This window comes from Ambystoma mexicanum, chromosome 13 (assembly GCF_040938575.1).
Source record: "Ambystoma mexicanum isolate Mex_15411 chromosome 13, UKY_AmexF1_1, whole genome shotgun sequence".
NCBI classification, from domain to species: Eukaryota; Metazoa; Chordata; class Amphibia; order Caudata; family Ambystomatidae; genus Ambystoma; species Ambystoma mexicanum.
The window spans coordinates 535,932,234-535,958,516 of NC_090938.1; the positions used below are offsets into that span (position 1 = coordinate 535,932,234).

The following is a 26,283-nucleotide window of genomic DNA, read 5'->3' on the forward strand; positions in this document are numbered from 1 at the left end:
ACATTCTTTACCCTGCACCAGTCGCAGAACTTTCTCCAACAGCAAAGTTGCGGGACTTCTGGCCGAAAGCAACACCTCCATCATGTCTTCAGGGAGGTCCCAATCCTTATACCTCAACCTTTCAGAAACTAAGCATGAAGGTTGAGAGGCTTGACCTCTGGATGGAGAACCTGATCCCCACCCACCCCCCCTCCCGTGGGAGCAGACCTCTGGATGGAGAACCTGACCCCTCTCCCATGAGAGCAGACCGTCTCGATAGGGAAGACTGCGTGGAGAGCAGATTGACATGGCGAGAAGGTCCGGGTACCACGCTCTCCTGGCCCATGCCGGAGCAACGAGGATCATTTGGGAAACCAACCTCTGCAGCACTTGCGGAATGACGGGGACTGGAGGTAACGCGTACAGCAGTGGGAAGGACCACTCCACTACGAATGCGTCCAAGGCTCCTCTTGGAGGAAATTCCCACAAGCAGAATCTTTCGCACTTCTGGTTCACACTTGTGGGGTCCCCCAAAGGGTGAAGATCTCCAAGAGAAATTCCTGAGCCAGCTGCCACTAGTGAGAGACCGTGCTCTGCCTGCTAAGAGCGTCCGCCGCCTCATTTTAGTCTCCGGCCAGACGAACTGCCAAGATCGAAATTTCCTGCTGGATGGCCCAGAACCAGAGCTGCATCGCCTGTCTGCACAGTGGGCTAGACCCAGGCCCCCCACCTTTTTGTTGAGGTAGTGCATGGCCACTGTATTGTCCGTCAGAATCAGGACATTCGTCCCCCGCACAGACGGCAGAAAAGCCTTCAGGGCTAGCCTGCCGGCCCTCAGCTCCAACAGATTGATATTGAGTCTGGACTCCGGAGACCAACGACCGCCGACTTAACTCATTGGCATGAGCTCCCCATCCCGTGAGGGATGCGTCCGTCACGATAGTTACCTCCGGCCAGGGTAGCCAAAATGGAGCCCCCTTCATCAGATTGCCTTCGACGGCCCACCACAGAAGATCCTGGGCGACCAAGGGCGGCACCTGAACGGGATCCGACTTCCTGCCGGAGGCCTGCGACCACTGCATCTTGAGAGCCCCCTGCAGAGATCTCATCCGCAGCCTGGCCTCTGGCACCAGGAGAATGCAGAATGACATGCCGAGCAACCTCAAGAACTCGAACGCCGGGAGACTTTGGGCACGTTGAAACTTGGTCACCATCTGCAGAATGTGATGTGCCCTCACCTGGGGAGGCGAACACTGCCGTAGGGGTTTGTTGAGCACTGCTCCAATGTACTGGAGCTGCTGGGTAGGTGTCAAGTGTGACGTCTTTAAGTTGAGGGAAAAGCCCAGCTTGTGAAGGGAGTGGGATGATCCAGGACTTGCTCGGGAGAGCGCGCCGTGATCAACCAATCGTCCAGGTATGGGTAGACGTGAATCCCCCGTTTCCCGAGATATGCTGCCACCACCACCATTAGCTTGGTGAAGACCCTCGGGCAGAGGTCAATCCCAACGGCAGGACCCAAAACTGAAAATGCGAGTCACCAACCGCGAACCTCAGGTACTTCCTGTGCTTGGAATGAATCGGCACATGAAAGTAAGCATCCTTGAGGTCGAGACACACCAACCAGTCCTGAAGCTGAAGGGCCTGGAGAACTTGGGAGAGAGTAACCATCTTGAACTTGTCCTTCCTGAGGAGCCTGGTCAAACCACTGGCTGGACGGTATTTTTTCGACAACGACTTACCCACTGCCAGGAGACTCTCCAGAGCAGTCCAAGCCGCCGCCACCCTTCTTTGTAAGGCCATTTGAAATGGCAGCACCGGGTCAGTGGGTGGACCTTGGTCTAATATATCTGTCAGGTCATCCTGCAGAAAATCCACAGGTGGAGCAGACCACCCCGATTTCTCAGTCAACTTCGACATTAGCCGCCGGTATGAAGACTCGGCGTGCGTGCCAGGCCTACCAAACAACCTCCGGAGAGGTGTCAAGACCACTGGCGTCGTGTCACCCTCGACATGAGACCCCTGTACAACGACTCAGCGGGTGTACAAGGCTCAGGCCTGCCAAATTCAACCTCTGGGGAGGTGTCCAGACCACTGGCGTCATGCAAGGATTGACGCAGGTCTTCCATCTGGCTATGCCCAGACAACAGTTCGTCAGGAACCTCATGAGGAACAAACCCCTCAACATCTGACCCTTCATCCACCTCGGAGATATAATCCAAAGGCTGGAATAAATCCCTGGATGAGGGTACAGAAAAAGGCTCAAACACAGGCCTCACTGACTTACTCAGGGCCTTCCTCGGAGTGTCCACCTTCCTCTGGGGTACCTCCGGCAAAGCCTCCACAAAAGGCATTGAGGGCGTCGACTGAATTGTCGAGCGAGGCGCCGACGACTTCGACAACGGCTCTGAGGCCGGAGCCCCGAGCGTGTCCGACGGCTTCGGCGCAGAAGGCGTCGATGACCTCCGAGAGTCACTCAACGGACATGGCGCCGATGTCTTCTTAGAAGACCTCACAGGCTCCGACGTTAGAGGGCGTCGAGGACTGGGACCTGGAGCAGGCATGGCTAGAGCGATCTACCTTGTCCGATCGGGACCTCGACGGCTCCCGATCGCGCCGACCGCCGGAGCCAGAAGGCGTGCGAGTGGTGGCCCTAGCGCGATCCTTGCTGGCTTCTCTCGAAGGCGTGGATGGAACGGAACCCTGCGATTGAAACACACCATCTTTTCCTTGCAAAAGACGCCCCAGTCCGCTGGAGGGGAATGCTTGTTGGGAGAAGCTACCCGCCGTCTGGCAGAGTCCTTGGACGAGGACTGGGAAGGTGACCGGTGACGGCGCTTCAGAGTGCCTAGAAGAGGCAGAGAAATGGCGGGAACCACTCTGGGACCGAGACCCCCTGGATTTACGCCGACGCTGAGAGTTGCCCCTCGATTCGTCGGTCGAAAGCGCAGTGGATTTCGAGTTCCGGGGCTTGTAAATCCTACCTACAGTCAACTTCTTTTTTCGCTCCTGCAAGGCCTTTGACGTCAAAGACTGGCATTCTTCGCAGTCATCAGTGGCGTGGTCCTCGCCGAGGCACCCGAGGCAGACGTCGTGCGGGTCTGTAAGCGACATCTTGGAACTGCAGCCGCGGCACTTCTTGAAGCCAGACCTCGGGGTAGAAGACGAAGACATGAGGCTTCACAAGTAAACCAAGTACGAATAACCGATTCAACAGTAGAAGAACCGAGGCGGGCCGAGATTCTGAAGCGAACACGTTTGTGGAACAAACTGAACTGAGGCTACGGGCGTCGTGCGTCCTACTTGTAACCTCTGGTGAAGTCGGCTCTCGGAGGCCCTCGCGGGACAGCGTATCGACGTAGGACTCTGAAAACATTTCTGAAGCAGCACAGCTGTGGTGATTACCCGTCAGATTTGGAATAAGTCGGAGGACACAATCCCTTCGAAATATGTTTTTCTGGTTTCCACTCAACCTCTTCTTGAAAGCCTGAACAATGGGGAATTCAGCACAGCAAACCATTTGTTTGTAGCACTTACAAGGAAAAAAACAGACTTCTTTGTACATTTGTTTGGCATTTTCTGAAGAAAAGGTTATTTTCTATCACACCCCTACAGCAAACTAGGATTCCTGGGTGGCGTTACGACCACCTACATGTGGGAAGAAAAGGGGCCAAATTTGTTCGAGATCTCATGTAACAAAAAAGTTACAAGGCATTGAAAGGCAACATACCGAAATTACCAAAAAGGCCTTGGCAGTGGGGGTGAAAACCCATGGCAGTTAAGGGGTTAGAGCACTGTTAATATATAATGTGACAGTACTTATTTTCCCAAGATTCCTCTTTACCTACATTTAAATAAACCCTTCATTTTTATAATACATAGTGTTTCTTTGGACCATATGTATGCTACAATTTCTCTGTACCAAGCTACAGCGCCCTCTCCCTCTTAAGATAAGCCTGGCTGTTAAGTCTATGCTACCATATACTCCGATGGTACAGACTTAGACGAGTTGAGTTTTGTACTGTCTCAGTTGATGGTTTTACTAAGCCCTTAGTTAGACTTCACAAAAATGGTCCCAACAGCGGTTATAACTGTTACAAAGAGTGACAGGAATGAGAGTTGCGCTGTGCACTCGCATTAGTTACAGAGAAATGGTAATTGCATTTAGGTAATAAAGTGACATCAGACAGTCTTTAGGAAAGAAAAGGAGGGATATACACACGTTCGCAACAATTCACTTTGTAGTGCTTTGGTAAAAGTCAGTGTAGGAGAGGAACAAAAGCCTTATGTAGCAGCTGGATAGTCACTTCAACGAAAATGTTTAGCAAGATAAAGTTATATGAACCCTGTAAAGGACACCCTAAATGACACAAGCTGTTAAGCCTGGGCAAGAGGTATGGGTGGACACACCTTGTAATGTACCCCAGTCACAATGGAGCGACTCTTCGGCTTAAGGCAAATTCTACCTTTAGCCCCAAAGTACCTTAGGTTAGAAGAAACAAAACATAGCTGGATTCTCTCCTGTGCAGCAGTGACAGACCCGGTCTCCCGATTCCTCGGTCTGGTGACGAAAGGAAGGACTCTGAATGAAATGTCACAGCAGGAGTCATGAGAGGACCCTCAGCAAGGATTTCATCGGTCTTCAAAGTTAATCTGCAGTTTTGGTGCCTTTTTATCAGCTCTAACAATGGACGGTTAACGGCCGATCTTCCTCGAATTTGCAGTCCTGCACTCTGGTGAGGGGATTAAGTGGGATCGTGCCTCTAGAGGTCCAACGGGAGCGCACCAAAGTTCTGGGCGGATTCGTCCTCGCAAATAGGTTGCGTTGCAAATGGGCCAGAGGTCCCCCAGTATTCGCGGTTTGCAGCCCTGGAAGGTCAAAGCACCTCAAGGGTTGGCTTGATCTGCTTTTAGCCTTAGGGCTGGTTGGTCCCACCAGCCAAAGGGGTAGGAGGAGTCCTCTTCGGAGCTCCTGTGTCAATAAGAAAAACAGGGTCAGGCTAACGGTCATCTCTTCACGGCTACTGGAAGGGTCTGCTGGCGTCTCTGGTCATCTTCAGCTTTGGATCTTCTGTTCCAGTGGTCAACTTGCCTTCTGCCTCAGGAACCTCACCTTATTTGGATTTCCCCATGCACGCATCTGCAAACTCTGCCAGCAGTTTACAGAAAGGTGCAAGTGGCTGTCCAATCAGGACAGCCAGCCTCCCACCCCCCCCATTGGCAACTGGTTCCACCCCCCCCCCTCTTGATTGGTGGAGACTGCGTGTGTGTGTGTGTAGGCCCTAGGCCCTACACGCACAGATTGGGCACTGGCTGGTGTCCTTTCCTGAGGTAATCATGAGCCTGCTTAGGCTCTCACCAGTTTTGCTAGCCTGGGGGAAAATATTTTGTAAAAGCGCACCGGTGCATACTGCAATCCGCCTTTCCTTCTCTTCCTGACCTGGCCATGGTCCTTCCTCCCTCCCTCATGCCCCCTCTCCCGATTGGCTAATCCCTGCATTTGAACAGTCCCTCCCTGGGCAGCCTGTCTGCCTGTGCAGCCCCAGTGGCTAAGGGCCACGAGGCAAACTGTGGCTCCCACAGTGGTGGCTCCAAATTGTGTCTGCAGGTGTCAGAAGGGGAGGCCAGGGGCCAGCCACTAACATACCAAGCCCATACTACCTACAACCACCCCCCTCCTTTCAGTGGCGTAAAACGACAAGCACTCTGCGCCCCTTCACCTAGTTTTAGCGCAACGCACTAAGCTCTAGAGAAAAACCAGCAATGCCGCTACCCGAGTTGCCGGGCGCAGTGTTATACTCCAAGCCCCCACCAACAGCCAACAATGTGGGGGCGCAAAAGCATAACCCCACCCACAAACCAGCAGTAGCAGCTGGCCGCATTTTCCTGACATGAGGCACAGACTGCCGTCAACCAGCATCAACGGACAAGGTAGGAGCCATTGACAACTTACAGATATACGAAACCTATGCCCCCTCTCCCACTATACAGGACTCTCAAATCTAGGTGTGGTCTCCATCTTGCCAGTTTACTGTTGAAACCCACTGCACTGTGAAGCCTAGGCCATTTATGCTCATTATATTCTGAAAACTACTATTCTGAAACCTAGGACTCTCCCACTATACAGGGCTCAAAATTTAGATGCGTCTCTCCCATACCCAAATTGTAACGTGAAACCCAAAATACTGGATCCCCAAATCTAAATCGTATCCACCAATAACTGCTTTTATACTGGAAAACCCGAATTATTTGAAACCTAGGCCTCTCCCCCACAGTACAGGACTCTCAAACCTAGGCATGTTTCCTCCCACACCCAAACTGTACTGCCCTGTGGAACCTAGCCTTTCCTGCGATTTTCACCCGACTGCCCAACCAAGCATCATCAACCAGACACCATGCCACACACTGGTCAGAGCAGCACGCTGGCCCACCAACAGGCCCATTGAGATCCACCACATCCAATCTCTAGCTCCGCACTCAGCCCACTACCCCACCACTGCACTCCCTCAACTTGCAACTCCCACACCTTTCTCCCCCATCTTCGCCAGACAAACCCACCTCACCCCAACCCACTACACCCCCCCCCCATAGATCACAGTCTGCGCAATTAAGAACAGCAAGAGAGCAGAGAACATTGCTCCCTGGATCATCACTGAGGGCTCAGTGAGCCACATAATACAACCAACACGCACCGACCCCGCCAGCAACCACTCACCCACACATGTTCACACCATCCCCAAACACAGCACCTCCAACTTGCATTTCCCCAGCCTTAGCGCAGCAAGAGCAGCTCTTGCCAAAACCCCAGGCTCCATGGCCCTTCCCTCTCACCACACCACCAAGTCTGTCCAAAAGTCAAGGTAAGGCTGAGACCAAGGGCACCCTACTGCCATGCTTGCATCACCTTTCCTCCAACCCAGCCCGCAAACACTGCCACCACTCTATAGGACCCAAACCTCCCCACCTGCACCCAACCCAGTCCTAGCACGTTTCCCCTCTTCTCCCACCCCGTCACATCTTCTCCACACTCCACCACTACCCCCTCACCATGCCCCTTCTCCCCATTGCCCGCCCTCACTCCAGCCCCTAATATCCCCTAGAGCCCTACCTGCCCAGCAACAACAAGGGCAAGCCACCAATTATCCTGCACCCTCATCAACACCAGGTCAGTTTCCAAAATGAATTCCACATCTCTAACCTCATCATAGATGAAAACCCAGACATCCATTTCATTACGGAGACCTGGTTTTCAGACGACAAGCCCATCGCGCACAAGACCTTCCCACCTGGCTACAACCTCATTGTCTGGAACAGATCACAAGGGGGAGCGGGGCTCGCGGTACTACAGAAACACCAACTGCAGCTAATAATCAAGGACACCACAACCAATACCACCGACTACGAATCTCCTGGTAAAATGGAAACTCTCAGCCTCCACTTCCAGTTTCCTACTCATCTATAGACCTCCTAACCCCCCGCCCCCACCCAACACCCCGCCGGCTACAACAACTTTGCAGACACACTGAAGACCTCATCATACATCCACTACTTACCATCCTAGGCTATTTCAACATCTGGTTCGACTCACCCCTCAAACCCTATGACCCAATCGCACAGACATTCTAGAATTACTCAACCTGACAGTACATCTCCACACCCACCCACACGAGAGGCCACTCCCTGCGATGCGATGCGATTTTCAGCACCACAACTATCGAACCAGCTTCCCTCCCCCCACCCCCTCCATGGACTGGTCACTCAGCATCCATTTTACCATACCGCTGAGCACAGCCGCTGGCGTTAAAGACCATATAGGACCTCAGCCATCCAACCCCTTACCACTAAACTATGGAACAAAGACGTAATCACCCCAGATCTATCACACTCGCTCCTCAACTCGCGCCATACTCTTGGCCTCCAGGAAGGTCCACCAGAGAACAAATCCTTCGACCTCTGGCTTACAAGCGCCCTTGCACCCCTCATTCTAACAAAACAGATCTCTGAGATAAGGACCAACACCAAAGTGGTTCACAGCCAATCTCAAATCACTCAGAACTATCGAGCACTGCCTGGAACGGACCTGGAGAGCCGACCTTCAGCCCAGAACAAAAAGTGCCCTAGCGAGAACTAGAACACAGATTGGAAATCAAAAGTAAGAAAACATTCTATGTGAACACTCTCCTAAATGCTCGAAACCCGAGAAAAGTAGTAAATAGAATCGTAGCCGAATTCAAATCCCCTGCATGCTTGAGCTAGACCCCACCAATCTCCCAAGCCCTATGTGACACCTTAGTACTGCACTTCCACAATGCTGCCAATGACAGACACTCTGCCATCTAAATCAATTACCCCCGCCACCCACTGGCCGAAGGACCTACCTTCAGCCCCCCCCCCCTCCCCCAACCATGCAAATCTTTGACTTTCTCTCCCATCACACACCAAGAATTCCTTTTGCTCGTAGCAGATACCCCGCCCTTCAGGCTCCCCTGAGGACCCATGCCCAGTCCTCAAAGCCATTCTAGCCTCCACCTGCACAGGCAGTGTTGCACGCACAATCCTCAACCCCTCACATCAGGATGCTTCCCAAAAGCCCATTCTCAAAAAACAGACTCGACCCACTCCTCCCCCAGAACTACCGCCCTATTTCCAACACCTGTTTCATCGCCAAATACATGGACCGCGTGGCTTACAAACAGCTGGACCATTTTGCTGAAGCGAACAACCTCCTAGACCCTGCACAATCAGGCTTCACGCCACTCAGGGGAACTGAAACTACCCTAGACTCCATCTGGGATGACCTAAAAAGAACAGCCGAAGCAAAAGGCTGCGCTGTACTCCTGCTGGACCTCTCCACAGCCTTCGACACCATCAATCACACCATCCTAGATGGGCTTCAAACACTAGGAATCAAACAGCCAGGCGTGGTAAAAACGAATAAAGTTACTCACCGTAGTGACTACCTTATTCCTAGTCCATAGTTCGCTTTCCTCCATAGTTTTGGGACATTCTGTCCTGTGGGACGGGACCAGAGCACTTTTGTAAAAAAGCATCAATTGAAAAATGTGTCCTTTTTACACGGGGTACAGCACGCGGCCGTAACCCCGCCCTCCGCTCCGCCCCCACGCATCGCCCTTCAGTCCTTTTCTATCACCAGGTCTGAGACCATTTAAGCAATAATAGAGGATACTTATTAGAGGGGACAACGGGCATATGAAGGAAAGGGGACAATGGACGAGTAAGGTAGACACTAAGGTGAGCAACTTTATTATACTCCTACGCCCCGTGCCCTTTCCTCCATACTTTTGGGAGATTACCAAGCACTCCTTACAGGATAACTGGTGGATGAACTCCTTTACTGAAGGTTTTTAAGAACAGCTTGCCCGAACTGAGCATCAGCCCTGGAGCTCCAGTCTAAGCAGTAATGCTTCACAAAAGCTGATGGGGAAGCCCACATGGCTGCCTTGGCAATGGTTTCCCAAGGAACATTCTTGTAAGGCAAAGGCAGCTGCCTTGCCCTGCACAAGGCAGGCATGAATTCCCTTTGGAGGTTGAAGGCCCTGAACGGAATAAGCTTCAGAGATACAGGAAGCAATCCATCAGGAGATAGTTGCCTTCAAAGTCGGCTTTCCCTTTGGGTCCCCAAAGGTCACCAAGAGCTGGGAAGAGCTCCGAAGATTAGATGTTCTGTCCAAATAAAACTTAAGAGCTCGCCTTACATCCAAATTATGCAGAACCCTTGGCATCTGAAGTCGGTTCTGGGAAGAAAACTGGTAAGGAAATAGACTGGTTCAGATGAAAATCAGATACGACCTTTGGAAGGAAAGAGGGATTGGCATGGAGGACAGCCTTATCCTTGTGAAAGGTGAGGAATGGATGTTCTACCGACAAGGCCTGAAGCTCGCTTACACGCCTTGCCAAAGTTACCGCAATCAGAAAGGCCATTTTCCATGGAAGGAATTTCAAGTCTGCCGTAGCCATGGGTTTGAAGGGTTTATGACAAAGCAGTAAGGACCACATTCAGATCCGACTTAGGATGTGGGCTGCGCACAGGTGTATACAGATTCAACAGACCTGCAAAATGCCTTTTAATGGCAGGGTTTGTCAAAGAAAAAGAGCAAGAGTCTGTGGACAGATAGGCGGCAATAGCCTGAAGCTGCCAGATGGGAAATGAAAGATAGCACTGTTGATAGCAGCTTCTCTAAAGTCCAGCTTTTTTGCTCAACACCAGTGACAGAAAAGGAGCCATTTGCTCCTATACTGAGACCTGGTCGAAGGTTTTCTAGCCGCTTGGATAATATGCATACTATCCGCAGACAAATTGAAACTCTCTAAAAGATTTGAGCTCAGGCACCAGGCCGCCAAGCTGAATGATTGTGGGGAGGGGTGCCACAACTGCTGATCGCTCTGGTGAAGCAGGTCAGGATTCGGCGGAAGCCTGACCGGTGAGTATACGGACAGATGCTAAAGCTCTGAAAACCAGAATCTGGCTGGCCACCACGGGGCTATGAACAGGAGAGTGCAATTCAACGTGTTCCTGAGCTTGCATAGCACCCAGTGAATCAGAGTAAGAAGCAGGAAGGCATAGGCCCTCATGTTGTGCCACAATCTCAAGAGCATCTGTCAGGGAAGAGGCTCCGAGACCGTTCCTGGAAACAAAGGAAGTTTCCTGTTCAATGACATCGCAAAGAGGTCCACTTCTGGAGTGCCGCAATGGCGAAAAAATTCGGGGAGGATCTCCGTGGAAGCGGGATTATTTTGGTGTCAGGGTCCCTCGCCTGGAGCCAGGAGCTCTGAAGAGCCAACTGCGTAAGTCACATCTTGTGACGCACCAGGGGAAGAGCAAGCACGCACAAGGTCACGAGGCCCAGAAGCCTCTGGAACTACCAGGCAGACATGCTCTCTGACTGAATGAAGACTTGACACGTGGTTAACAGATCGGCCAGCCTGTTCACCGTCAAGTGCACCCTGCAGTCGATCGTGTTCAAACGGAAACCCAGGAATATCAGGTCCTGAGAGATCATCATGGAGGAATTCCGCCAGTTCACTGACAGCCCAAGACTGAACAGGACTGAACAGGAGCTGAAGGAGAGAATGAAGATTGCTCGAGGCTTTCACCGGACAGGGACTGCGCAGAAGCCAGTCCAAATATGGATACACATGAATACCCAGTAGCCTTAAAAAAGCCACAATGACTGACATCTTTGTGAAGGCACGTGGCTCAGAGCCGAGACCAAAAGGGAGCATTCGAAACGGATAGTGCTCCTCTCCTAGGGACAACTGCAGATATTTCGGATGCGGGCTCCAGATCAGGATATGCATATAAGCATCCTGAAGGTCCACAATGCTGAGCCAGTCGCCCATCTGAAGAGAGGACTTTATTTAACAGGGTGTAATCATCTTGAATGTCTCTTGGGGAAGAGAAAGGTTGAACTGGGAAAGATCTAGAATGGTGCGCAGGCCAGCCAGCCTGGTTGGGTTTTGGCACCGTAAACAGACTAGAGTAGAAGTCCTCCCCTCGTTCCCTTAGGGGAACAGGTTCCATCGCGCTGAGGCCTAGAAGCATCTGGACCTCGGCTCTGAGGGAGGGCTGAAGGGGAGGATTGAAGGGTGGGGGAGGGGCAAGCGGAAGCCCGCCCGAGCAATGGACAAAACCCACTGGTCGTCGGTGACTGTTTTCCACACCTCCAGATGAGACGAGATAAGTCCTCCCACCGGAGTCTCGTGCGAGCACCAGAAAATATTTTTCAGACTTCTCGGCATAGAGACTACCATTCCCTGAAGTAGAGGCTCAATAACTAGAGAAAAATAGACCTTGTTGCAGTCTCCGACGGGAGTTACCTCTCGGCGGGTCAGTCCTATAAGACCTGCGGTCCTGGAACCCTCTGAAGCCTGAGGAGGGCCGAGACTGATCCAGATGTGAGCGTTGACTGGGGCTTTCACTAGCACCGACAGCCTTTGCAGTTTTCATGCTGGCCTTAGTCTTGGTGCGCTCGTCATCCTTCGAAGAAAGAAACCGCTCTTTGCCATCAAAAGGCAAGTCCAGAACTTTTTCTTGGACCTCCTTTGAAAGCTTCGTTGCATGAAGCCAAGCTTGACGAGATGTCCACCCCCAGCATGAGGCCTCGAGCCGAGGTGTCGACATGGTGTGCAGCAGCCTCCAGCATATCCTGCGCTAACACCCTAGCGTCTGACAGACCGCCCTTGAAGTCTTCCAATCTGTCAGCTGGAATGAACTCTTGGAAGTCAGCCAAATCTCTCCACAGTTTCAAATGTTCGCCGCAGCTAAAATGAGCTCTGTGTTAGCCGGACAACTGCAGCGCCGAGTTGGCAAAAATCTTCTTGCCCAAGGAATCGAGTAATTTGTCCTCCTGGGCCGCAGCTGCAGATTTCGCAGAAGCCGGCTTAGATTGCAGAGTGGCAGCCGCTACCACCGTCGAGGACGGGAGTGGACATGACGCCAAGGCTACTTTCTCGGAGGTGTCAAGCCTATAACGGGTGTCAATCCTTTTATTTCTGTGTAGCCCGGTGTGGGGCTTATCCCAGACCTTGCGGGCCTCGGCCAGGACATCATTCTGGAGGAACAGGTCGGTGCGCTCCTGTGGAGACAAGGTTAGCACCCCGATAGCACTCCTTCCTACGGAGTGGGGGCCTTGGGCACTGTTATGTCCAGGAGTGACATGTCCAGTACCCGGTTGTGAAATGCTGACAGAGCGGAGCTGGTCTTCACTATCCTGATCTGCCAAGGGGTCGTCTGGAGCATCCGGGTCCCCCAACTGCGACGGACGTCAGATTGATATCACACTCTGCTGAAGACTTGTCCACTGGTGACAAGGGAGGCAGAGGGGGAAGAGCCGGAGGAGGGCCGGGAGGCAGAGGAGGAGCTACTGCCGGGGCGACAGGCGCTTGGACAGGAACTGTCGGGGCAGGCAATGTCGTCTGAGGGCAGATTTCTCTAAAGAGGCCCTTAAAGTACTCCCTCATGGGATCAAAGTTCATTAGACTCTGAAATTTCCCAAAAAAGGCATCCTCTGCCGAAACCTTAGGCACTGAGTGGGCAGAGGCCTCATGAGGGGCATAACCCCACAAACTCAGTGAAGAGGGCTGCCACCCACGGATCTACATAGACCAATGGGGCAGATGGAGGAAAGCAAGACAGAATGTGGTAGTGGTATCCGAGCACGCCAGTCATAGGAAGGGCGGAACAGATTCACACTATCGCGTGGAAAAGGTTGTCCACCGAAAAGAAGGTTTCCAGCACCCACCGAAGATAGCGTGGGTGTGAGAGAAGAAACCAAAATGGCTGCCGTAGACCAAGCGGGAACGCCTGCCATTTTGTTAACATCTGAGGAGAACTGTGTCACATTAGCCTTGACACAAAGACCCTCGGCAGAGTCGGTACTATGGAGCCTTGGATGTTTACTAAACATCCTGTCCCTTGAATTAACCTCCAAAGGAGGAACCAAAGGCAAAGCCGGAAACAGGAGTTACGGTCAACGACCCCTCCTTGTGCCACCCCCCACAAGAGACAGTAACAGTAGACCTGAAGGACCCCAGGAAGGAGTCCCCCCGGCCGGGGGCTCCTGAAAAGTAAACAACTTACCGGGCGTCTCTTCTTTCCGTCAATCAAGAGTTGGAAATGCAATGGAGGAACCTTCTGGAAAATTTCCTCCCACCTACGAAGACATTGAAGTGCCTGGACCGAAAGGGAGTCGCAAAAGAAACACAAGTCCTCACCTGTGATCCGGTCCCAGACACTCCGAGCAGAGAGAATGGGTATCCGCCCTAGCGAAGCAGCGCTCGCAAGAGGAACAAGTGGAAAATCCCAGACGCTCCGGCATAGACGGAGGACAACGCAACCACAGAACCGAAGCAGGAGAGGACGACAACGGGAAAGAACAAAGGTCTTCCCGGTGATGCTAGTGCGCCCAGCCCTGACCGCGCGGAGAAAAGGACTGAAGGGCAATGCGCGGGGCGGAGCTAAGGAGGGTGGGGTTACGGCCGTGTGCAGTTCCCCACGTGAAAAGAGAAGAATGACACATTTTTCAATTTGGTGCTTTTTTACAAAAGTACTCCGGTCCCTTCCCACAGGACGGGTTGTAGAAGTACTAGGATGCACACTGGACTCAGACCTCTCTCAACCAACATGCCACTACTATATCTAAAACCTGCTTCCATCTACAGATCCTCAGGCGTATCATCCCTTACCTCACCTATCCACACCACTTTTCTGCCATCAACTCCATCATCCTGTCCCACCTAGAATATGCAAAATGCCTCTACCTAGGCACTCTGGCATCTCAACTAAAGAAACTCCAAAGAATCCAAAACACGCCAGCACACCTGCTCATTAACATACCCGCCAGAGAATACATCAGCCCTACACTAAAAGTCCTCCACTGGTTCCCGATTGGTCAACGCACTACCTTCAAAGTCACATGCATCACCCACCATGCTGTCCACACCACCAGACCGGAATACCTTAAAGACAAAATAGTTCCTTACCAGTCCTCAAGGAATCTCGGATCCCGCACAGCATTCTGCCTAGTAGTCCCGCCTCACAACTACTCAAGGCTGGGTGGATCCTCCTTCTCCGTCCAAGCACCAATCATCTGGGACTCTCTACCCCTACACATTCTCAACACTGAAAACCACCTGAAATTCAGGAAGGCCCTAGAAACCTGGCTCCCCCACCCCCCAACATCCTCTGACCCCCTCCTCTTCCCTTAATATCCCCATGAACCCCTCACCCCTGAAACCAGACTGCTGAACCCAACATTCCCCTACACCAATTACAACACAGGTCGGCAGCATTCACAGCGGCTCACCTGACGCACAACACTCCTAACCACATACACCAGGAAAGCCAGCAGCTTCGCTGTGGCACACTGCAACAAACTCTCCCGCCTCACCGCCCAGACCCTTGCACCAGAGAGACCACAAATATTGAGACCACACCATCCTCTGCTGCACTGGACAAAGAATGCTCCAGCTGAACAATTGCGAAGCCTACAGTACGTAAATCTCGTACCACCTCTGGACACAGGCCGCAGGTACTGCCAAGCATCCATGCACCATAGAATGCTGCTATGCTTCTCCGGTCTAGAATCGCATATAGTTGTCCAGACAAACACCCGACGTACCTCAACACCTCTGCCACTAGCATACAGCGACTACCAACTGAAAGGAACTCTGTATAGCTGGCCAGACTCAATAGCCCTCTATTGCAAACCACCAACAGCGCCCACCCACGTGCCTGACCTTTTTGGGCTGCTTAGTCGAGCCTAGCCATCCACCCAAGTCCGACGAAAATGCACACATGCATCTTCTAATCTAAAAACTCTTAGAACCTCCAAACACATCGACTACGGTCACCGGGGACGTTCCAACTACAAAGCACATTGAAGCCATACAAATGGGGAAGAGCGCTATATAAACCAAATACAACACAGGACAGGGAGGGTTAAACTCCTCCCCTGCTTCCTGCCTTCTGTTAGGGAGATTAATCAATTGTATGCTTAATCCCCTCTCCTAGCCCCAACACTTTTTGCTGGACTTCTGGACCTTTTTCTTTCCATCCTGAATGAGGGGCTCCTCCTACGCCCATCCCCTCATCGCCTCATTCTTTCATATGTGCGCTGACTGTTATTCTCAAAAATGTGCTAATTCCCCTCCACCTTAGAGACCCCCAGCAACTTAGCTGGATTTTGAGGACTTTATTTTTTTTAACTTGGAGAGAGCGAGGCCTTTTTCCCGCTCATGTATGTTGAATGTAAATTGTACCTCTGTTTCTTTTGGTTATGGAGTCTAACAAACTCCATAGGCATTATCTCTTACAATTGTGTCCCAAAGCACCCTTAGTGCAGTGACACAGGGAAGTCTTCTAGATTTCCCAAGGTTTAAATACCTTCTCTGGGATAAACTACTGTTTCCCAGAACAGCAAAGTGAAATTGACTTTACTTAGCAGTGTACTTGCTAAACCCAGCACAACCCATCTTACAATAGAGTGCTGGAGGGGTTGCTTTGTATCCCGTGTCTAACTACTCATGTAACATTTGTGTGTTACCCTTTCCTCACAGAATGGCTGGTGGCAGTGGTTTCGTTCCAAACTACCATGGTTTGCATTTACTGCAGCTGTTCGCGGCTCCAGTAACGCCAACCGAGGGAGCAATTTTTTTTCAAAATGACGCAGAGCCATCTTTGACAAAATTGTCCCCAGTCTTTGTTTTTAGCCATGTCTTTGTGGAACGGTCCTTGTAGAGAGTTTCTCTGCGCGCCAAACCAGGTTTGGTCTTTTTGTTAATTTCGCTGTTGGCGACTTCAGGAGTGAAACCCGCCTTGGGCTCCAGAGTGTCTGGGGTAGGCAGGAAGTGAGGGAGGTGCCCAAGACTCCCTGTGCTTAGACTCCTAGGAGACCCAAATGCATAAGTATATTTGTGTTACTATTATATTGCTTGCTTCTGAAATAGGCTTTATAACGGACTGAAACTAATAATTGTTTATGCAAGAAACCTTGAGTGTAAGAGTTTATTATTTGAATACCTGTAACTGTGAATCTTTGTGTAACTCCACTACTGCACACATTTCCCCTCTTGAGATTAGCCTGGCTGCTCAACATGCTACCAAAACTGTAGTACAAGCGTATACCAAAAGTTGGGTTGGCTATACGCGTTGTCATAGTTGTTTGTAGTGTTCCCAGAGGGTACTGCATTCAAACTTTGCCTAACACTGGCTTTTTGGGAACTTGTGTTAGAAGATTTGAAAAGTGTTGCCAAGTTCATTTTTTGTAACAAATGCGAGTGCAGGGCACTGGGGTACTACTAGTAACGTTAGAACCATCATTAGTGTAATTTTCTGTAACAATTGTTAGCAGGAGCAACTACTATTGAAGCAGTCATCTATGAAAAATGTTAACTCCTATGTGCGTTGGTTAGTCCAAGTATTTATCTACCTTACGTTGGGTATAGAAGACAAAATGTATATTGTAATACAACTCGCGTGTAAGTGTTCCTTTGGACTATTGTATTGACTGGGTTCAGTGTACTTACCTACAGCTCACATCCTCCTCATCAGATAAGTCTGACCACTCTGCTATTCTACCAAACCCTTTAGTTAGTACAGACTTCTTACAGTTGGGTACCTGTATACCAAGGGATAGTTGTATATAGTCTTACCTCCACATGGGCTTTAGGACAACTCCCCTAACAGGGTTCCATATAATATGGAGCGAAAGTGGATGAGGACATTTTCCTAACAGGTTGGGACTATTATATTGAAAATGCAGGAATAGGCATTTTGCAGTAAAAGTTGAAGCTACAATTTCCAAGGATGTACTTTGAATAGTCACGGCTGCGAGGCAGGCCAGGAGAGAGCCGATCAGTCCACTAGGTGGTCCAGGAACACTTCTGAAGGCTCAGCAGGCATTGATCCTCAAATAGGGGGCGAGACTGGCTGCTACCACCATTCCAGGGGACAAAGTACCAACAAGGGCCTTCTTCAGATCAGGACGCAAGAGCAGGGCTCCAACAGGGCTTGGCTGGAGCAATGTTGGTCAGCTGCAACTGTCCTGTTTGGCAGCGGGCTGCACTTCTTTGTAGGGGTATTGGCTCCAGCAATCTGTCAAATGGCTGCAGAAGTGCTTTTATCTAAGATCTGGACTGGAAACTTACCTAGGTCCACCAATGGTAAGGACCTGCACCATTTTAACTGGCAGGGTCTATCCAATTATGGATAGCCACTGGCCACACAATCTCACACAGGTGGTCAGATATAGACTGTTACATAAACTAAGAGACCAGGATGAAGACTGACCAGAAAGTCCCAGCACCCACATTTGACCACAAATTCATGCTGCCACTTTGCCCAGCAGTGCAAGCAATTTCCCGGCGAAAGAGCATTCCATATATGGCAATTCCAGACCCGAAAAGGCAAGAAGGTGGCCAAAGGCCAACATAGGCAAAGGAAAGGCAAAATTCTTATGGCAAGAACATTTCAGAGTGCTAGCTACTCTTAGTAGCCATTTGAGGTCATTGCAAATGTGCACGAGTAAAAGGTTCAAAATATGGTAGAAAAATATCTGCTGCAACCAGCCCATCCTTGACACTGCTTTTGGAGCCACAAAGTTACAAAAGAAAATGTTCAGGATACAAAGTATCTTAAGTGTACAGCATTAAAAATCCAAGAAATTCATAAAGGGAGACAAATATTCCAGTACCGATAGGTTTTAGGGACTGATCAGTTTCCCCATTAGAATGAGCAAAAGCAAAGTCTTGGTTCCCAAACCTCTGTGCTTGCTCGTGTTTTCATTATCTTTTCACTCCAATTCATTGGAATTCCCTCCCTCTTACTATCCGTTCCTCCTCCAATCAATGAAATTTCCCATACCCGTCTGAAGGCCCATTTTCTGTCCTCCCTTTCCGCTCCATGATCTGATGTGGTTTTCTGCCAACATTTTCTTTGTTAAATTGTACCTTATTTATTTGCGATTTCAATAAATACAAAAACAATTACAGAAATAGTAAGCTCAATGCGTGCTACCTTGAATCCCCGGCTAAACTTGCCACTGGGGCAATGTAAAGTAGCACTCCGGCAACAGATGAGGGTTTGCACAATCATGGGGGAAATGTAAGCAATGTGGTGGGTATAGCAAGGGGGTGCACAAGAAGTGTGCTGCCTCTTTATACTAGCTTCTAGTTTATTGTGTCAAGGTGTTTTCTGATGCACAATTTTCCTTGGTAGAGTTGAACAATCTTTTCAAAGACCATCACTCGCCTGATCCGTTAAGCACGCACACCAAGCCTTTTTTCCAGACACCTCTGCAATTTTTCACAGCAATCTTCAGTTTGCAGATTCTACCTCCACTCCGTTCTTTCTTCCCTGTGTATTCATCACCCATCTTTCACGCACTACTGTGTTTTGGATTGAATTGCTGCCAAACTGCCTCGACTTTCTACATCCCTTTGAACCTTTTCTGCAGCCATCAGCAAGCATTTCCGCATAATTAACTGTCTCAATGTGATTTTCTGCAATGTCCATTTTACATCCACAATAGCCTCAGGGCTCAGATTGAAACCTCATGGTGTCCCTCTCGCTCACCTGCTCTGGTCTTCAATCTTCAGAAAGGGACTCTTCAGCTGTGCCACTGGAGTAAAAGCTCAGAATCAGATTATTTTTTTAAGAACATCCTGAAGCAGAAAACAGCACTACACAACGTTGACATCCATTATGCAAGCTATGACAATTCGCCAACAATTGGCCCCAAAGTACAAGCCTTTCACAGAGATACAGATTATAGATTCCCAACCGCAGATCGTTCTACACAAATTTGCTGATGTGCGCAGATCATTCTTAAATTATGCATGCTCTGTTGACTGCAGCACAGGCTCATCTGTGATACCCAAAGACTAAAACCTCCTTGAAGTTGATATCCATCTTGCCCAATACGTGCTTGACCCTTGGTTCATTTCATTCTGTGTGCAACTTTATTAGGGAGTATACAAATCAAGTTATTGTTACACATAATGGAGGGCAGACGGTTGTGGCTATATAGCCACTGGTAAAATGGAAAATGTGCGCAAGCTTGGGAGAGTGAATTCCACAATCTCACTTTCATGGGTCCTTTATTAAAAAGGATACAAAACTCCAAAAATGCATTGGATGAAACTGCAAGTGAATCATGGTCTACTGACTTTGTCCCCTAAACATTGCATCCATTCTGGAAACTATCTGCAATGCATCACCAACATTCTGATAGTGAACTGTTTGGTTGGGGAAAACAGATTGCCATGATCCGTTTGCATAAAAAGTGTAGGTGGTGGGGTGTGGGGCGGCGAGACAAGAGGCAAGCGGTGGGCAGGGCTGGAGGTCGGTCTATGGTGGTAAGAAAGAAAAACTTTTTATGCCAAATGCAAAATTGCTACCAAACGCTTCACTAAAAAATGTGTGTAGATGAACTTGCATAGAACATCTGGAAATATGGAGTAATCGGTCCAGTATTACCTCCACAAAAATTAGGGGGACTGGATAGTGAGTGAAATATTAAAAGGATATGAGGTGGAGGAAGCAGAGTTGGAAAAAAAAAAACAAGCATTCCAGCAAGTGCTAAAGTACTGACCTTTTCGGGCCTTTCGAGCAGGACCAGGAGCTGCCACCTGATGATACAAAGCAGTTAGAGTTAATTGCAAAACACAGGGGTGAAAATCTGAAACCAGCACTATCAAAACTGGGCAAGCAAAAGGCAGCCAGAGAACCTTATCCTTACATCTGCCTCTTAAATCGACATGAAAGCTCAATATAGAAATACATTAGCCGATTCAGCTTTTAATGCAACCAGAACCTATGAGATTGGTTAACAGCTAGGCAGGGAAAAGTGAAGATGCCATGAATTAATTGAAATCTTCCACCATCGCTCCAATATAACATTATGCATGATTATTAACTAAAACATACAATACATTTTAGAATACTGAGTAGGTAACTATGCAAAATGTGTGGGAATCCTCTTTTCAAGCCTTCATGGAGAAATTTGAGGATGGGTGTAGCATGATGTAGGTGAAATACATACTTGGGCTAAAAAGGAAAAATGTACCAACAGGGATTCCAGTACTCTTTGTGCTTTCATTCCCCCTCCTTTCAAACTGCTCTGGTAAGTCAGCACTGGAAAAATGATACTGGAAAAGAACGCACACCCTTTAAAAGATTAATGGGAGCTCACTGTAAAAGCATCCCTTGCTGCACTTATCCCTGAACCCATCTGTGCATCACCAGCAGTTCCACTGTTCCAACATTGAGATTGTAGCATAGAAAATGTCGGGAAGGGACGGTGTTGTGAAGGAGGAGGAACAAGAATACCAAAATCATGATTTTTTTTTCCTAAATTCCTTCCCGCCCCAAGCTGGTCTGTCTCCAATCCAACGGACTGTTAATCCAAACAAACTATGTGAGGAAGAGACTGCATATGCATAGTTTAGGTTAAAGCAAAAAGGCTTGCATAGGACTACCAAACAAAAGCTGCACCCTCCCAGGGACGTGCATCAATAAAATAATGCTTACAAAAAGCTTGAGTGGCCCTAATGGATGCTTTACTGAGGTCGACTTTGGAACACGTCTCTGGAAAGCCACTGATACTGCCATAGTAAGGTTAGGGAAATTGTTGAAGTCAACTGCATAAGGATTCGGAAGATCAACCCATTGGTGGTAGCCATTTTCAATACCATATATTCAAAATGGCTGCATCTAGTAGTTTAAGACTCAACTTTTGGCCAGCTTGCTGTTTGGTCATCGTTCTGCCCTCAGAGGTTATGCCCTTCCGCTGGGTAGTGCTTAGGACACCAGGTCAGTGCTTTGTGCAATTGGACCTAGGATTGAGACGGATACCAATACACATTTATCTGAGATGTCCGTTGCTGGTTGGGACTCTTGGCAGCTGGCTGACCAGGACTGCACAACCACTGCTAGAATGAATGGTGCAATTCCTTCCTAATGGATGGCTGAAAACAGGAGTTTGGATAAAAAGAGGGGGTTTGGAGCAATTCTAGAAGTCATCTACTGGAGCCTAGCATCCAAAGACTAGAATACCAGCTCTGTAGTCCCAGACGACTGCATCAGAAGCATCCAGCAGTGGCAAAGCCAATCACAGGAGATGCGCCGCTTCATCCATTGAGATTTGCACAATTGCTCATCGGCTGGTATGTTTGTAATGTTCTGCATTAAACCAGGACCTCCTACACCCAGCATGGCAGAAGGACCAAGAAGGGACAAGCAAACAAGAAATGGCAAAATAAAATACAGGCGCCATATTGAGTCAATGGTGACCCTTCTGTGCATTACCAGGGCTGTGAACACAGCCTGCAGGTAAACATCGCAAAGTCGGTAGAACAGAAGCACTGCCAACAGCCATTCAGGTATGCTGGTCACTGAAACAGAAATGTTACTGGAGTAGTGAGAAAGGGGGATACAGATTAACCCCCTCAGCACACCACATAAGGTGGTGTGTGCTGATCTCAGAAAAGAAAAGGCAAGAAAAAAAAAGTATCCCCGACCACAAGGGAAAATAAAAAGGGAAGTACAAGGGGCTTCACAGAAAGTGCTATGTGCTGTAAAAGTAAAAAAAGTTGGAGGAAAGCAGGACTTCAAAAAGAAAGTATGGAGAGACAAAGGACTCCCACAGCCATAGTAAAAGAATGAGTGGGGAAAAAGGTTCCCACTCCCCCAGGAACAGAAACAAAAAAACAAGTCCAGCCAAAAAGTGCTGGGGGGTCTCACAGGTGAAGGGAATTTGAAATGAAAAAGAAAAATATTCCCAACAAACTTTGGCTGTCCAGAAGGGAGCAATTCTTCTGGACCAAGAAGGCCATCTCTTTTTCTTAGTCCAGTTTCTAGTTCAAGGGTCGGAAATAGGTTTGTGGACAAAGGACCGTGAACTCTTGCTTTAGATTGACATTCTAGCAGATTCCTTAGTATTGTTTGAGGCCGGGGTAACCCCTCTTAGAACTAGGGTCAGACGGGGGTTTCTATCATTTCCTCATTAATAAAACTCTATAGCCAAAAGCATGCAACCTGTGTCAGTATGCTACTTCTACACCCTCACAGAGCACACAACTATACAGCCAAAGCAATTTTATATCGATTGTCAGCTCTGTGAACAGGGTCAGCTATAACAGGACTGATGTGCATTGGTGTAAGGACCAGGCTTGCTTTGAGCAATCCCGTGACATTTTGTCTTTATGAGAGGAAATCCACTCCAGAATCAGAAGAATTCACTGGATCTCATTTGGGGATATGGTCAATCCCAAAGTCCTCTGCCAGGAAACTGATCAGAGTGCTGCAAGCAGAGGAGAGCTGTACTCTAACCATCCCCAGGGAACAGTGGGGGTGAACTCCTGTAGACCAATGAGTCTCTGCGGGCTGCACTAGGAAGGCATTCCATGCAAGGCCTTATATGTAAATACCCTTCTCTGGAAAAGCTGTGGCTTGCACGGGCTAAGGTACGGTTATTGTGGGTCTGATTTTCTGTTGCTGGGAATATGTTGTGGCCAGTGGCTAGCCAGGATTGGAAAGCCACTGCTAGTTTCAATGGTGCAGATCCTTACCGCAGCTGGGCAAGCCCTCAGCCCAGATCTTGAATTAAAAGCTATTCAGATCATTATTGGAGCCAGGACCGAACAAATATGCGCAGCCTGTTGAAGACCCCTGCACTGACCAGCATAGACTGCAGTGATCACCCAGCGAAGCCCTGCTCTGCTCCTCTGCTAGAATTCAAGATGACCCTCATTGATGCTTCGACCCCTGGACCGCTGGGACAAACCAGTCCCGACACCAGCTCTTTTGAGCCACCTTGCTGCAGCAGTAGTCGCCTTTCAGTGTGCATTCTTGAAACTTGGAGTATCTTCAACAAACAGAAGACGTCTGCTCCAGCATTTTCAGCCTTCTTACATGAAGGGAAGCTGTGCTGGGCCTGCTTTTTGGTCGTTGGAAGATAGCCCCTGGAAGACAGCCTGTTGCCACCTGGCTGGTGAATCCTGTTGCAACTCTCCTTCAATCAGCCTTAGCCTCCAAGACTCGGACAGCAAAATACCAGAACCGTACGCTCCCATCCATCTACACCACCTGCAGAAACTGCACATAAAACCTATGCCAAAATTAACCCACCCAAACAGAGACTGCCCCCCTACACAAGGGCAGCAACTATCAAAGGAGCCATTATCAATGCCAGATCCCTCATAGTACATACCACTGAAATAGCAGACATACTTACTACTGACGATCTAGACATCTTAGCTGTGACCGAAACTTGGCTTCATGACACAGCGGGCCCAGCCCTCATGTTAGCCATACCTGATGGATACCAAATACTTAAGAGTGGACAGGCCCGACGCCAGAGGTGGTGGCCTGGCCATCATAGACAAAACTAAACTTGCATTAAGGCTGAGCACTCCATCCAAACTCAAATCCTGTGAGCAACTCGCAGCCAAACTCCCGATCTCTAATAGTACGCCAACCATTTTTCTAGTATACCGACCCCCATGTCCTATTTGCTCATTCGAAGAAGACCTCTCCAGCCTCCTTACCAACATCATCAAGGACACCTCACAACTCCTACTGCTAGGAGAGTTCAATCTGGGATTTAATGACCCCAGGGATAAACATGCCCAATCAATTGAAACCATCTTGACGGATCTTGGCCTGACCCAAACCGTCTTTGTCCCCTACACACATAAAAGGACGTACTTTAGACTGGGTAGCCAACCTAAATTGTGCAATCACCAAAATAAACCCCCAACCCTAGACAGACCATTACTTAATCAACTTCTTGACTGCCATAAAACCACCAAAACAGAAAAATACCGAAATGGCGCCACCACTCCCTACTAGAAGCAAAAAAGACATTACTGCAGAATGATTGTTCCCACTCCTACCTTCCCTTGCTGTCACCAAAAATTCCGACCCCAATACTAATAGCCACATGACTAAAGCCCTCGACATCATTGTGCCCACCAAACTTCGCAAAAGTAAACAAAAGTCCCATCTGAACACGTGGTTTACCCCCCCCCCCCCCCCCCAACCTAAAGAATTAAGACTCCAGAAAAGGAAACTTCAAGCCATCTGGCGACACACCCCTACAGCGGAAAATAAATCTACCCTAACCAATTTCGTTAACATGTACAAAAAGAAATTATCCCCACCAAAAGAAATACATACAATGAAAGAATCTCCAAAGCTAACCACAATACTAAGGAGCTTTTCACCACCCTTCGTGAAATGGAGAACCCTATTCCACCTACAGATAACAGCCCGAAAGATCAACAATGGTGCACCAGCATCCAAAAACACCCTATCCAACAAAATAGCCACACTGCAGGATAAAATATCTGCCAAAAAAGAGCTCCTTGCGCTCCACTGAGACGCACACCACCACCTTAATACCAAACTCGCCTTTCAAATTCAATAACATTTCCATATTGGACACTGAAAAGGCCATACTCTCCTTGAAACCCTCCAATTGCCAGGGTGACAGTTGCCCAGCTCAAATCATTAAGGATGCAGCCAGAGAGCTAGCACCTTTCATTTCCAAGCTAATTAACGCCTCCTTTAACTCAAGCACCATCCCGTCAAACCGCAAAGAATGGTGGGTATTACCAATTCTTTAAAAACAGACATTTGACCCGTCCATTGCCACCAATTATAGACCTTTAACAATGGTTCCCTTTCTCCTCAAAATTGACAGAGTAGCCTACCTCCAAATTCAAACCTACCTGGAGGAAAACCACTTACTAGGATCACGCCAATCTGATTCAGACCACAACATGGGTCTGAAACTACATGGATTTAAAAACACAAATCGACAAGCTGAAGGATCAACGGAAACAGCTGTGCTGCTCCTTCTCGACCTCTGCCGCAGCTTTTGATCTGGTGGATCACGCAGTATTATGCAAACACCTAGCATCAGCTGCACACTTCGAGTGAAGCCATAGCTTGGGTTCAATCCTTCCTTGCCAACCGTACGATGAGTGTGTTTTCCCCATCGGCCTCAGTAGATCCAATCCATTTCACCTGTGGTGTCCCACAAGGTTCATGCGTCTCACCAACAATGTATAACATCTTTACTAAGCCTCTCAGACAAACTTGACAGTCTGGGCGCTACATATACTAACTATGCTGACGACACTCAGATCCTCATTCCCCTATCGGGCAACTTTGTCGAAGATACAGCTCTGGTAAACAGGATATACCTCATCATTCAGGCATGGAGGACTTCACATGGACTGCCTGAATGACACCAATTACAAGAAATCCCACTAATCAGCTTCCTTCCCTTGCCGGACAGAGTGAGTCAACTTAGATGTATATGTACTTAATTTTTTGCATTCTTAAACCCAAACAAAAGGGCACTTCACCATTTAATTATCAGAAAATACACATATTTTAATATTTATCATACCAATTTGACAATTCCAATATACAACGTTAAAAATGTTCCAAACATCAATTCAACAATCAATTTTGTGTGTACATCTTTCTTCATTGCGACTAACAGCATAGAACTATATGCTTAAAAAAACCTTTTCTATGCCTTATTGGGGTGTATTCTCTTTTATAGAAAAGACCCCGCTCTTATTTAAGCCCTTCCCAATTTCTCTGGGCCAAACGGACTGTGCCAACACTTTTATAGAAATGTGTTTCTAGGACCAGCATGGGAATATATCTTTTAAGAATAGGCAAGGCAAGTAATCCCTATTGCAAATCCTGCTGGTGCTGTCTTCAGGGCACTTAGGTTTTTGTTCATATTCTGGTTTTCACACCCTTAACGG

At 48.8% G+C, this 26,283-nt stretch overlaps 1 protein-coding gene across 1 annotated transcript in view; it reads right to left on the bottom strand.

Annotated features, from left to right (window-relative positions):
* Positions 1-26,283, bottom strand: part of DBF4B (DBF4B-CDC7 kinase regulatory subunit) — a 437,979-nt gene that overhangs the window by 183,365 nt on the left and 228,331 nt on the right. Inside the window, exons 7-8 of the mRNA XM_069634269.1 lie at positions 20,088-20,124; positions 19,070-19,115 (exon numbers count right to left, since the gene is read on the bottom strand). Of these exons, the coding sequence (XP_069490370.1) occupies positions 19,070-19,115; positions 20,088-20,124 (83 nt within the window). The remainder of the gene's footprint in view (positions 1-19,069; positions 19,116-20,087; positions 20,125-26,283) is intronic.